The 14,360-nt window shown below is 38.2% G+C and overlaps 1 protein-coding gene and 1 long non-coding RNA gene across 10 annotated transcripts; one reads left to right on the top strand and one right to left on the bottom strand.

Moving 5' to 3' along the window:
* Positions 1 to 2,447: 2,447 nt before the first annotated feature.
* LOC108374942 (uncharacterized) lies at positions 2,448 to 3,967 on the bottom strand. Of its 9 annotated transcripts, none has more exons than XR_001849099.1 (4): positions 3,682 to 3,967; positions 3,385 to 3,506; positions 2,530 to 2,975; positions 2,448 to 2,460 (listed from the first exon to the last, which is right to left on the bottom strand). It is a non-coding gene; the product is annotated as an uncharacterized LOC108374942 (long non-coding RNA). The 9 variants fall into 9 exon arrangements; XR_001849098.1 differs by having other exon boundaries at positions 3,389 to 3,506; XR_001849101.1 differs by having other exon boundaries at positions 3,389 to 3,506; positions 3,696 to 3,967.
* Positions 3,968 to 11,157: 7,190 nt separating this feature from the next.
* LOC108374941 (uncharacterized) lies at positions 11,158 to 14,356 on the top strand (the record flags this gene model as incomplete). The annotated part of the gene is made up of 3 exons (XM_017631001.1): positions 11,158 to 11,915; positions 12,993 to 13,327; positions 14,213 to 14,356. Coding segments are annotated over exons 1-3 (1,237 nt in total), but the record flags the coding sequence as incomplete, so codon positions are not given.
* Between the last annotated feature and the right edge of the window lie 4 nt (positions 14,357 to 14,360).

Genomic DNA, 14,360 nt, shown 5'->3' with positions numbered 1-14,360 from the left:
TATGCACACGCATACACTCAGCAAATACACGGATAGGGAAAAAATTAAATGCAAATATCAAAAAAAAAGTATGAAAAAATCTCAATATCTCGCATGATGTTGTATCTTGACCTTGAAATGCTTTCCATTCGAAGCGACAATGAGTTAAACGTTCGAATGCTGGTTTGCTCATTCGAATGATTTTTATTTTTTTTCAATTCGCTTTTGTAATTTTTTAAAGCGTCGCGACGCTTGCAAACGCACGCACGCATGGATGCTTTGGACATCGGGCAAGTAAACAACGTTTAAACATAAGCTATTGTACCCAGCAAACAAAATTAAATGAAATGTTAAAAGCCTTGTGTCATTAAAAATTTTAAACCTGAAAGTAACTAAGATGCTGAGTTTTGATTACCAGTTTTTAAGAAATACTGAAATCGAAGTCAACGGAGACTGCCCGGCATGAAGTGGTATGCACAATTGAGAGATCGCTCTACTATGAAGGTAGCCTTAAATATTGTCAGTGCAGATTCCAGTGATGAGGCACTTATGGAAACAGGGATTCATCACTGCGTCCAGACTTGTAAAATGTATCTATGCAACCAAGAGAATGTTGGGCACTGGATGTACACGGCTACAGTCCAACCCAGCCGAGTTCTTGCAGGGCTTAACTGTATTTGCGGATGGGCCAAATATGGAAATTCAGAAGTGGTGCAGGGGTTTTCATTGAGCAATACAAACTAAAGTCATCACTCAACCTACCGGAAAGGAGGTAGCGCACGAACTAGCAAGGAGCGGCTCCGCACTGAATGTTTCCCACGCGGTGAAAATGGGCGCCTCGCTCAAGGAGATTAAGACAAAAATTACCAAAAATGTATCACTCGAACGTCAAACAGAAGTGGGACTACACAGGATCCTTCAGGATTACATGGCAGTTCTGGGTATCCTACGACCCACCTAAATCCAAAGCTCTCTAACGAATGAGTAAAACAGATGCCTACAAATTTACTGCAGTGTGTACAGGGCACTGGTCCGTTGGGGTGCATGCCGAAAGGATAGGACTGCCCTTCAATAGGTTCTTCCGCAAATGCGATAACCCTGGCTCAAAAGAGACAGTCGAGCACTTTCTGTGCGAGTGTCCAGCCCTCGAAAGGATGAGACTAAACCATTACTTCAGCTGCCTCTATGGTGACAATCCACTTAAACCAACGAACCAACCAACACTCCAAACATAAGAAAAGCTTAAGGTTGAAAAGCAGTAATCGCAAAAGTCGACAATCGACTCTCACACCCTTCCCGCTCATTACGTATCACCACCGAATACGTAGTCGCAATTCAGCTAGCTCGAAAGAACAACTGGTACGAAGACTAATTTCACGAATCGGCAGAGAAAAAAATGCCACATACAAAGCCACACTACGAGCTGAAAAGGTAATCGAGATGTATTTGCAGTAAAAAGTAGTGAGACGACGAAATACGGCTGACAGCAAACACGCATGAAAATTTTATCAAAAAGTTAGGCGACCTTCGGATGGTTCCAAGACCAAGCCAGGTTCTTGTAAGGATAAGCACGACTGATGTCGAGAGTATATGAAATTATGGCGACAACAATTTTCCATGGGGTTTTATAGTAACAGCACTGAAACCTGTGTAGAAGGTGAATCTCAGCACCTAAGGTTTCTTAATTTATTCCGTAGCACTTTGGGCGGAAGGTTGATGTTAAGCTTGCTTTGGAAATAACACGTTTCAGCTTTGCTTCAGTGGCTCTTTTTTGCAGAAGTTTAAAAATGACATTTATGTATTTCATGCTCTAATCGCTTGAAACCCTCCCTGTAAAGTCCGTTAAGGTAGGTGCCAAATTATAGTCAGTAAAATTGTCTTCTGAGACAAGAATTGTGGTTGAAGTCGTTCTACTTACAAAACGGCATGCATCAAAATCTAATTCTTTACCAAAGCGTGAAAACTTTAATCCACATTAAAAGAGTATTTGGGGAGAGATGAAGCGAAATCCTGGTTGTAATTTTTCGGCTAAGTATGGATGCTTACATTTGGGTGTAAAAGTTGGGTTTTCCTAGATCAAATTCAATTCATTTGTCGACAAATTAGTGAAAACAATTTATCAAATGGGACTAAAAATCGGTCTATCGATTATTCTAGATCAGAATAGGTCCTCAGTCATGTAGATACGTTGCATTACCGGCTATTTGGCCGTTTCTGCCCTAAATATAAAGGGGATAAATTTGTGTCAAAATATGTCGACAAATTTTGTCGCCAAAACCAGACTTAGTTGGTCACTCTTCTTTTCTATGATGGCGGTGAGTCCCCAAAGTTACGCTTAACAGGATTTACACTCCCTGTGACTGGCCATGCAGTATTGGAAAATAATTGACCACCAATCAAAAAGTCGTCAGCTTTTCGTAGTTTAACTGCCCTTTTATTGAATTTTTGGCTCTCAGCATTGCATATTGAAAGTCATAAATTCTCAACTTAAATGTTCACTGGGTGTAATGAGTAAACTGACGCAGGGATAAGCATGCGTGACTAACTCACCTGTGCGTTGTTAAGTAAGCGGAAAATACCAGCTGCTCAAATCTCGATCTACACTTGCAGTTTTGGTTTCAAGTTTAACTTTAAATTTTTTACAGGCTTCCTTGTTCTCGAGTTGCAACACAAAAACAACACTATTTTTTATGCACAATCACTTTTTTGCTACTTACGCGAAACAACAAATTATGAAGCCGGCTTCAAGAATTTTCGAAATGATACAAATCACGAAAGCAAACCGCAAATAAAAAGTTCTACCGTCGCGTCGTCGTTGACCTTTCGACTATACAAAAATCGTAAGCAATGAATCAGGAACTTGTTATGCACCACGAACGAAAGCAACTTGAATTGTTTATACTTATTTTGAAGTTTTTTTCTTCTTTTCGAAAATTTAGTTTTTTCTTCAGAGTTTGCCACTTATTGCACAAAATCACGCTGACTTGCGCTTAAATCTGCATACATACATATGCACGTACATTAGGATGCAACACACTCGTTACAAAAACAAAAACTCGGTACTGTATTAAGATTTACTTGAGGTGGACCTATTTGAAAATACCTCACAAACTTAGTTTTTTTTATAAATAACAAAAGTTTAAAAAATTTTGTTTTTCTCAAATATCACTTCAGATGATAGAAGCTATCTATGCTTAAAGGTTTGCATAAACATATTTAAAAAGTATATCAACGAAATCAAAACAGATAGAGGAATTTTTGGAGATATTTTAAAATCGGTCTGGCTCACGTCAGTCTTAATATTTTTCCGAAATATTTAGAGGGAAGTCTTAAAAAAATAAATTTTTATATTTCACTGGAAAACCCGACACTTTTTCTATTGGAGATGCGCCCTAATGTACATACATACATATATTTATATTTATGTAAATGCAAATGTCCTCATAGAAGTGCTAACTTGTAAGCGCGTCTGCGCTCTGGCACAAAGAATTGTAACAGAAACTAAACACGTCCGACTTGTTTTCAAACTGTTGCAATAAAAGCAGTGGCATCAACAAAGCAAACGCGCAGAAAGAAGCAAAAAATAAAATACGACAAATATTAAAAAAAAAAGAAAACATACACAAAACAAATCAAAATGGGTTGCTTAACACGGAAAATCCATCAAAATTAAGCATAGCCAATGAACGCCGAATGAATTACCGCAAAACAATTACCAGAATCGCCAGTTTCGTAAAATTCAATCGAAATCGAATTTCTGCACTTGATCACTTGTTCAACGAATTCTCAATTTTATTTCGTTACTTTTATTTCAGTAAACTTTAACTACGCCACTGTATCGAATTTATCGTGCCGACTTATTAGAAACGCGCAAGTTTCTGAACCGATGTTCAGATGAAGACTGAATGCTATCTACGCTGTTTGAGCCGAGAACAGCAAATCTACTTAACTTGGCTAGATCGCTAGCGGAGGCGCTTTGCGTACGGCTGCACTGTCTGCTCTACGTTAAAACAGCGTAGTCATTCGTTTTAGTTTATTTTCTTTATTTTTAGTTTGTTTGTTTTCTACTTTAATAAATACATACATGTATCAGATCCCCTTGCCCAAGTAAGACGCGATCTTGACTAGTAAGCTTGACCACATGTGCTGTGCTGGAAAAAAAAAACCCCGCTTAGCCACTGACTGCCAAGTAGCGTGCCGTAAATAAAAACTCAACTCACCTATTTACTACTTAAATATTTGTTTCCCTTTTGCGTTGAGCTTTTTTGTGCTTCTCTTATTAGCCAGCGGCGAGCATTTTAAGCCTAAACCGTATTTGCGCCGCAAGCTCAGAATCTGTCTTATGACAGCCAAATGCTAAACTTTACTTTCAATTAGCTTTAAGCTTGACTCAACTTGCGTGCAGCAGCTGTTCATGATCGCCGCTAGTTGCTTGTGCTTTTGCAAAACACTTTGTTAAGTTAAGCTTTACAGCCGTCGATCGAATGGTTGCAGCCTCTACTTCGGTTGACTCTGCAACACAGGGGGCACGAATTGATTTATAATTTATTATTAAAGCTAAGGCCGTTTTCACATTAGCTGACAAAATGAAACGGAAAGCCTGGTGTGCCGGTGTTGTGTCGTTAATGGCAATGCACAATGCCGCCTTAGTGGGCAAATATTTTTAAATTCCTTATATGCAATATGAACGTGTTTGATATTTTTGTAAAAGCATATATGTATTCACTAAAAATAATTAAGCCGATAATTCCTGTCGGTATAAAATTTCTATTGCATGAATCTCGGCCTGAAAGATGGTTGAGTTGCTAACCACTGGTATCGATTTTTAGAAATTCCAGCCACAGTTTTACTTACACAGTCAAGCTTACTCTCGTATCCAAAGGTTATATCAGCACTAATTGAGTCATGTACAGGCTCAGGTGACGCTTCTACCAACCAAATCATTCTCAGCAACAAGACTCTTAAAACTACCGTTACTATTGTAGTTACCCCCATTATCAGTATTTTTATCGTAACAAAAAAAAAAAATCAATAAATAAGTTATCTTTTCCCATAAACAAATAAAACTAAGGAAATAAGTAAACTATTTTTATACCCGAGCGCACTTGTGCACAAGGGTATTATACCTTTTCTTTTAAATAAAATTTATAAAAATTAAAAATCGCTTACTTTTTATGCACGCAGCGTTTCCCTTTCAGCAGGAATTTTTCGAAATTTAAAAAATAACTCAGGCTTCTGTATATTGAACCAATGTATATTGAATGCGAATCCGAGATCTTTTAGCCACCATAATGTCAGGTTCGAGGTCATTTTAAGGTCAAGTAGGGAAAAATTCATTGAATAAAGCGGGAAATGCATATACATAAGGTTTTCGACCTGTTTAATCCAAATCTGGGCTCCGCTAACCCCCATAATGTGAGGTTCGACGTCATATGAGTGTCAAATAGGAGAAAAAAATAATTATTCAATAAAAATAAAAATTCATATACATGGGTTTGGTTTGCCGCTGAGTCCGAATAAGGGGGCCCTTGATTCTTCAAGGTCATCTCAAGGTCAAATTCAGTAGAATTGTATTGAGTTTTCAGGTTTATTCATCGAATTTTTCCTTACTTGACCTGCAAATGACCTCGAACCGGTCATCATGTGATGGAGGCTAGCACACCTCGGATTTGCATTTATCGCGTCGAATAACATAGGGATACAAAATTTTGGTGCAATATGCAGAAACTTTGTTAATTTTTGTAAACATGTGTAATCATTATTTTTATTATTGATTTCTCTTCTGTAGATGATAGTTGGCTATGAATTCGTATATATACATATATATGTACAATCAGCGTCAAAAAAATGCATTACCTGACGTTTTGAAGATTTCATTTATTTATGCTTTCCATACCAATTTTTTCTTATTTTTTATATAAATATGGTCCTTCGGCAGCAAAAACCACAATCATACATTTTTTTAATTTCACACAGTACTGGAAAATGCAAGAAATACCAAGAAATTTGCAACGAAATTTAAAATTTTTCAATTAATTTTTTAGAAAAATTTTCGGTATGCAGTTTTGTAGAGCATTAAATTTTAGTACTCTAAAATACATATTTAAAGTCGCTTAAAATTACCGTTAATTTTGGAGGTTTTTTTTCCAAGGGTACTGCAAATTTTCTTCCATATAAAAATATATTTCATGTTCATGCGTTATATGGAATAAAAGGTGAAAGACTATTACAAGAAAAATTCTCTAAAATTGGCGGTAATTTTTAGAGATTTGGAACATGCACTTTATTGCACTAAAATTTAATGGGCTACAAAACTGCATACTGAAAATTTTTCTAAAAAAATTTAATAAAAAATAATATTTTGTAGGAGTACGCTAAATTAAAGAAAAAAGGTTCAAACTTAATCCCATGCACTTAAAGCATGACTTTCATCTATCTGACTGGCTCATGACTAGCGTATTTGTTAAAACGCTTGAAATATAATAAACTCTTTCCTACTACTTTAGAGCTTACACGCTCACATTCCTCTACATTCTACGAAACGCTTTCAATTATTTCCTCTGTATATCATCCAACAACAAAGTCAGTGCTTGTAATCCTTTGAGCTTATCGTTGAACGGGAAACCAATTGAGCAGCGCCACTTCAAAGTAATCCACAAATCAACCGTGACACAACAGCAATCTTTCGACGTGAAGAAAACTCAAGTCAAAAGCAGTAAATAAGTGGGTAGTTGGCAAGTTTGCGAAAATTAGGTTAACTCAATCACCTGCAGGCTAACATTTTCTTTATTAAAAATAAACAATAAAAATACAAAAAAAAAAGAAGTGAGTTATTGCAGTTTTCTGCTTTTTCAACGAAACGGATTTAGTTATATATGTATATATATATATATATATTTTTTTTTGTTTTGAAACAATCGCATTTTTCTAATAATAGAAAATTTCCAGTTGCACGCGCGCGCCAACAAACTGCAGTCGCATACGAAAAGCGCTGGTACTGCAAATAGTACCTACATACATACATACGTACGAGTACTGCAGCGCAGCTTAGAAGGAAGAATGAATGTTTGTAAATAAGTACGTGCAAGTGTGTATGCATGTATATACACATAAATGATCCCTATTGAAAGTGGGTCAATTTAAGAAGAAGAAGAATAAAAAACTCAGCGCATGTGAGAATTTATTTATTTCGCTTAAACAAAAAATTTGCAACTTTTCTAATAATGAATTTCACTTTTTACGTTGCATAAGTATAGATGCATGTTCGTGTTCGCACATATGTATGTCAGTGTGCGTGTGTGTGTGTGTGTATGTGAATGCATGCAGTTGTACAAGTATGTATGCGCTTGAATGCATCCGCGTACTTAACCCGTCAACCTCATTTGCTTTTCATGCTTCGAGATAAACTGTTGATGCCTTTATGAAATTCCCCTCTTCTATTTTTGTTTTCATTTTCAATAAGCATCTATTGTTTATATGCTGATATGTATGTACGTAAGTGTATATGAATGCTTCGCACAGCGATATATTTTAAACTAAAGTTCGAGGCTTCGCTCAGAATACGTTTTTCACTCAAATTTCTTGGTTTTAATGCAAAATAAAATGTAGCTTGTTTAATTTTTATTGAATTTTTTCATTAAAATTTGCTCCTACTTTGTAAATGCACAATATGCTTAAGACCTTCGATATCTAAGTAGCAGGGTTTAATGCAGGGGTTCTCAAACTTTGAAGATAATGCAACCCCAAACTACTTACTAAAAATCAAAGGCACTGCAATTTAAATATAAATAAAGCTTTTTAGAAGAAATTAATAGTATACATTTTTACTTTAAATTTTAACGTTAAGAATGAAACTGTTACACTTTTATTAAATATTGATTTCTAGTTCGATATTATGTCTGAAAGCTCTTNTATAAGTGTAAGCTGAAACCCCCGTTTCAAAACGAAACGTTGTGACAAAAAGAAGCATAGTTAAGATAGCCGTTTAAGCTACTCTGCTTCATGGTATTCACTCCCAAAACTTGTTCGGAGGCACAGGCTCAAATGTGTGTTTCAATGTCGAAGTACTCTGAAGATCTATGAATGCTTCATAAATGTATTTTGTATCTATTCGATATCACTACTATAATCCGAAAAATAATCCGACAAAGATCTCGGGAGATGTACCAACTACCCTGTTATGACATGTCACATTTCATTTGGCAATTCATCGCCTTTCTTGCTCTTTTTTCCACAGAGGTAAACCAAATGTAAACTCTTGCCCAAAATGCGGCTGTTGATTTTCCTGGAAAAAATTTTGTGATTTCACTGATCTTTCCAAAAGTGTATATTCGAATAATAGTAATACTATTTACACGCTAAGTGTTTGGCCGAGCTTTACCTCAAATTTTGATGTGCGTCTTGATGTTGTTACAGAAATAGAAGGACCTACAGCTTTAAGCCACAACTAAGCAAATGTGGAAAACCAAAATATTAAAAAAAGCATTTCTTATCAAACCAAGATTTTTTTAAACCATTCATATTTCGCCTGTAATGACCTGAAATAAATATTCAGAAACAGATGCCAATAGTTTATTCAATACTAATATTTGTTCGCCGATTCCGTGTGAGAACCTATACACGTGAGATTTTATGTGTTCACAAAATTACTAAAAATCAAAAAAGGGCTAAAAAAAAGTCAGAACCCTAGTATTTACAGTGTTTTTATTATTGTAGGAGAGGACGTCCAAATTCCATTCCACAAATAAATATAGTAGTAAAAAGGGCAAAACGTGGAACGTAATGTTTCAAAGAGTCACGGTGAAATGTGAATTGTGGATCATATCGCCAGTGTACATATTTTTGCGATATGAGGTGGAGTTGGCAGGTTTAGGACATTTTCAAAAAAAAAAATTCCCGGTTTTGAGTAACACAAATCTGGCAGCCCTAATAAAATTTTAATTTGATGATAAGGAGTGAAATTTGAATGTGTGCGAGTTGTTTTTTTTTTGGCCGGCAGATATTTGTGGACCTTGTATATACTTTGAATACCACTTTCTCTTCTTCAATGAAAAATTCGCTGTTTCCGCGCATAATTAACTCTTAAAACATTTTTATTATTTAAATGGTGTTGAATGCAACGCCACATACAACAAAGTATTTGTATCAAAGAGCTAGTCTGTAAATATTTATACTTTGTAAACTGACTTTATCAATTTGCCACACTTTTCACTTTTGCAAGAACGATCCATCAAATTGGCTCCACATAAATGCCATTCTGCATACAATGTGTACATATTTATGTATGTGCATTAGAGTGGTCCAAGAATGCATGTGAAAAAGTAAAGTCAGAATTTTAATACTCTCACCCCGTTGCATTGTTTTGTATCGACCAAAGTATGCCCCACTTTTTTTTATTTTGAAATCAAGAGATATTCAAAGCGCTAAAAGTTTTCCATGTATTTTATATGGATAAAAAACCACTTTTCATAGAAATGGTATAGAATTCTTAAAAATCAATATTTTTCGATCGGAAAACTGTGTTTCACTGCAGGAGATTCCCAATAATAATACCCAATTGCTTATTAAACTATTTTTCCATAGTAATTATAATTTACAGGTATTAAAATTCCGACTTTACTCTTTTTGGGCGACCCTAATGTACATACATACATATACTTGAAACAGTGTGAATGCTTGTAGTATGTCCTTTAAATGCAGCACAAGCATCTTCTTATCAACCCGTCAATGCTGCGAAACTATCATAGCGACGGCGGGCATACAATGACCAGCACAATATTTTTTTTTTTGTTCAGATGTGTGTCTATGTTTGTACATATATAAGTGGTGGGCAATAAAATAGAAACAATGAGAGAATAATATATGCAGTTCTAGCAAAAAATGTAACTTTATTAGCTGTTACCTATATAGATTTCAACCATCTCCATCTCCGGACCAGTAATATGGCAATTTTCTAGTCTAGAATCTGAGCCCTATCTTCAAATAAGAATAGCTACATCTTTAAAAATGCCCACAAATTACTTTCTTTCGTCAAATCAAAAAGGAGTCCAAAGTTCCCACAGTGGCCAATAATTGGAGTTTGCCAAAAACTATATTCAGCTATATCCTGACGAAAACACACGTAGGCGCTGTGATGCCGTTTTGCTTCTATTCTAAAAATAGAACCAACTAGTTTTAGCTTAGAGGTTCAGCGATATGTAGAGCATGAATGAAGCGACCTGCTCTGCACGTTCAATCAATGAACGCAAACCCACTGAGGAAAGTAAACAGGAGACTTTTGGTGACTAACAAAGGTTTGAAATGATGAAAGGTAGCTTGATGGATATTTTTATGCTTGAATCCAGTACTGCATACTACCATGTTTCGAGCCCCGGCAAAGTCGATCAGCCTTAGACCGTTATTCGGCCGTTTCGTCGTCGTGGAGGCTGAATTTTCTGGTGGCTCCGAAGATCCCTTCATTGCCCCACTCTGGCATTGAAGTCGCCAAGCTCGATTTTGATGTCATGGCGTGGGCAACGCTCGTGTGTGCGCTCCAAACGCTCATAGAAGAGATCCTTGGATTTCTCTTCCGTCGGGGTATGGGCACAGATGAGCGAGATATTGAGGAATTTAGCTCTGATGCGAGAGTTGTGGCTAGACGCTGATCCATTGAGGTGAACGCCAGTACTCGGCGATGGTGTCTCTTTACCACCTCCTACACCGAATTTGCGTTCCTTTACGTGGCAACTATAGCAGATGTCGCAAGGTCACCTCCGTAGAAACATCTACGATTTTTCATTGAAATTTGTCCAACGAGCGGACCGGTCTCTGCTGGACTTAAACCGATCAGTCGCAGCATCATTATTTCTCGTTTAATATAGCCGCTGAGTAGAGAGTGAAGGATCTTTCTCTCTCCATTTGCTCTGCCCATTTGAACTACTTATATCAGCTCTTTAAGCTTTAAAAACAATATGTTTCCATTTTATGGCCCGTAACGTGTATAATTTCACATATGTAGTTATATACATATCTTAGTGGTGGCATGCCACAAGCCAGCTGCAGTTTAGAGTGCTCGCCTGCATACCCTAAGCTTTTAGTGCTATTTCTCCATTGTGTGCAGCGCAAAGTGAATGAGTAAGTGCGCGGATTTAACGGTTCGTTTCGTTTAGAAAAATAAATCGGTGCCGTTTGAGTGAAACAATGTATCGAAATGGCCGAAGCTGTAGCGGTGATGCGGGCAACATTGCCATAGCTCTATTGTGGCTAACTGCACTCAACGTACTAACGACGCCAGCAGCAGCAGCAGCAATAACGACAAATACCAACGAAGAAGCAATAACAATAACAAACAAAACAACAATAGCAATAGCAACAAAAGTTGCAGCAGCATCAAATCCGCAAATCCCATATACAGCAAATCGAAAAATAAATCCAAATACCCAAACATGGCTAAAAGCGACACCGCCAGTGCCAGCAGCAGGCGCAACAGTTGCAATGCCAGTGCCCACGACCGCTACAGTGCCCACTACCGCGCCCGCGTCCACATCTACGAAATCAGTGGCAGCTTTAGGCACTGCTTCAGTTTCAGCTAAAGCTTCAGCCTTACTAGTATCCATGCCGCTGCCATTGAGTTTCACAAATGCTGCAAATTACTTCACTTTAGCTGGCAAATTTAATCCGGTTCGCAGGATGCGACATCGCCATCGTCGTCGCCGTCGCCGTCATCTGGCAGCAGCTGTGAATGCAGCTGTTGCTGTTACTACGCTTGACAGTAATCCTAATACCAGCAGCAGGACGGAAAGCACTTACAGCAGCAATAACAAAAATAGCGTACCCTTCACCACACCGTTAAATGTTAGTCAACACGCTGGCGAACTGTGCAATCGCCCCTGCGTAGCTGGCGACAGTCGCATTTGCTATTTCAAATTTGCGCTCGAACATTACCAGGTCATGGGAGTGTACGTAGGACGTACATATGAAGCAATAAACACTCATACCTAGCGTAGAAAAATAACCATTGCACATATACATAGTACACGCATACATACGCACAGTTAAACATTTCCGTTTAGAAAGGTCCTTAAAAACATAAAAATCCCTTTTTCTCGCAATGCCACAAATAGCCAGCCAGCCAGGCGGTCAGGCGGTCAGGCAGCCAGCAGTGTAGCACGCGGCGAGCGCGCAATAAAATATTGATTGTCGCAAAAATACCCTGACAGCCTCTGTGCTGGCTTGCTGACAGCAACATTGCAACCTGCAACCAACAACCAACAACCAATAACTTCCTGAGTCCCTCGTATCCTGTTTTGTGTGCGCGCGAATGTGGCCAGGCCAGCCGTCAGCCTTCAAAGCACTTTGGACATTCCCGCATAAGCATATTAACGTGTTTTTCTCGCATTTTAAAATGTTCCCGTTTTTCACTTTCCTACCATTCACATTTTTCCTGTTATGCTATTTTATTGGTCTTCCGCTAGCGTTTCCTCCTGCTGCTGCCGCAACGAATTGACCGCTGCTGTTGACTAACCCACCGTTCGACCGCTATGCATACCGACCGGGTGTTTCTAATTCGCCGCCTTCCGTCACACCAAGCTACGAGCTGACCGCCAACTACGGAATGCTTTGCTTACACAATACAGCTCTGGATTGCTTGTAGCACCGCGCGCTGACGAATTTTCGCACTGCCGCACACCGTTGCATTCCTGGCGCTGCACCGCGCTTCAGACCTTCTGAACCAGTGACATTTTTACTACACACTTAACCTTCCGAGCTGTCTCTTGCTACTGGTTGTCTTATTTTCTTCACATCTTTCTGGATCTCTCCCAAACCAGCTGCGCGCCCTACATTTTCTGCTTTCATCTGGAATCACTGCTTTTTCACCAACTGCATCTTCTTCTCCTTCTCATTTTCTCATCTATTTCTCTGACTTTCATTATTCCCTACACTTATTATTCACAATTTATGGTCTCCACAAAACAATCTGACTCCGTTCCTGCCTCACTTCGTTTCTGAATTTATCTTCTCTTCCCTCCCCACAGCGCTTGTGGCCGCTGTTCGCTTGGCATTGCCGCTGACTGCTTCAACCCGCAATGCATCTTGGCGGATGGCTATGAAAAGGGTGTTATGAGCATTAACCGCCAGCTACCTGGCCCCGCCATTCTGGTGTGTCGTGACGATTTGATTGTTGTCGATGTGGCCAACCAAGCGCTTGGTACTGCTGCTGCCATCCATTGGCATGGCCAGCATATGGTTGCAACCCCTTGGTCGGATGGTGTACCTTTTGTTACTCAATGCCCCATACATTTTGCCAACACGTTCCGTTATTACTTTTGGGCCACTGAAGTCGGTACGCATTTCTACCATTCACATTCAGGTGAGTACTTATTTTTGTCGTAAATATCAAATGACTGTATACTATGTGCGTATGTAGAAGGTACACAGCTATAAATATATTTACACTTTTATTGAGTGCTCTAAATCGAAGCGGAAATGTAAAATGAACAGAGGGTTACAAAAGGTAGCTAGAGGATGTGTGAATAAGAAACCATGAAACAGTTTTTTACTTCTTGCCTAATAAATAGGATTAGTTTGGTAAGGTTAGGAAGATGTGTATGAATATCATAATTCCACTCGGAGCAAGTTTGCTGAGTGTATATTAGAGATGGGCGCGGGCCTAATATTTCGGGCCCGGAACAACCCGACATGACCGAACCCGATTAGGCAAGATATATATGGAACTTCCACCAAAAACATTTCGTCGATGTTTTTGCAAAACCGCATATCTTACGGTACTCAAATTTACAGCAGAGCGAAAAAACGGTTTTACTTTGAAGGCATTGGTATGATAGGCGCTATTTTCTCTAGATATTTTTTTACAGATCTGTTTTTTTTTAACAATTTATGATTTGTATGCCTAAATATCGATGTCTGGAGTTCAGGGTTACAAAATGTATCAAAAAAATAAATCAAATTCCACTTCCTGGGGATTCGAACCCCGGATATCTCGAATTTCACGCCAGTGTTTTGCTCACTCAGCCAATGAAAGTTGGTAAAAGAGCTTTTTTTAAGAATTTCGTGCCATAATAAACACGTGTAACTAAGTATCTTAGCCAGAATTGCCCCGTAAATCGAATAAAGTGTATAGAAGGTTTATAGTTGAATCTTAAGCACTGTTTCAAGAAAAGGTCTTAGGTAAAAAATAAATAAGCTTGTTATGATTTATGCACTATTTATGTGAATGTTATCAATACTTCCTTAGGTCACCACAAGGTCAACGGTCAATATGGCGCGCTAATCATACGTGACGATCCAATTATGATGCTCAACGCCAACACTTACGATTTTGATCTACCCGAATACTATATACTCATCTCCGATTGGATGCACACCTATGGCGAACAATATTT

Source organism: Rhagoletis zephyria, unplaced genomic scaffold (assembly GCF_001687245.7).
Source record: "Rhagoletis zephyria isolate East Lansing unplaced genomic scaffold, Rhagoletis_zephyria_1.1 Rzeph_scaffold_08295, whole genome shotgun sequence".
Classification (NCBI taxonomy): domain Eukaryota; kingdom Metazoa; phylum Arthropoda; class Insecta; order Diptera; family Tephritidae; genus Rhagoletis; species Rhagoletis zephyria.
This window is presented reverse-complemented; position numbering and strand designations above follow the sequence as displayed.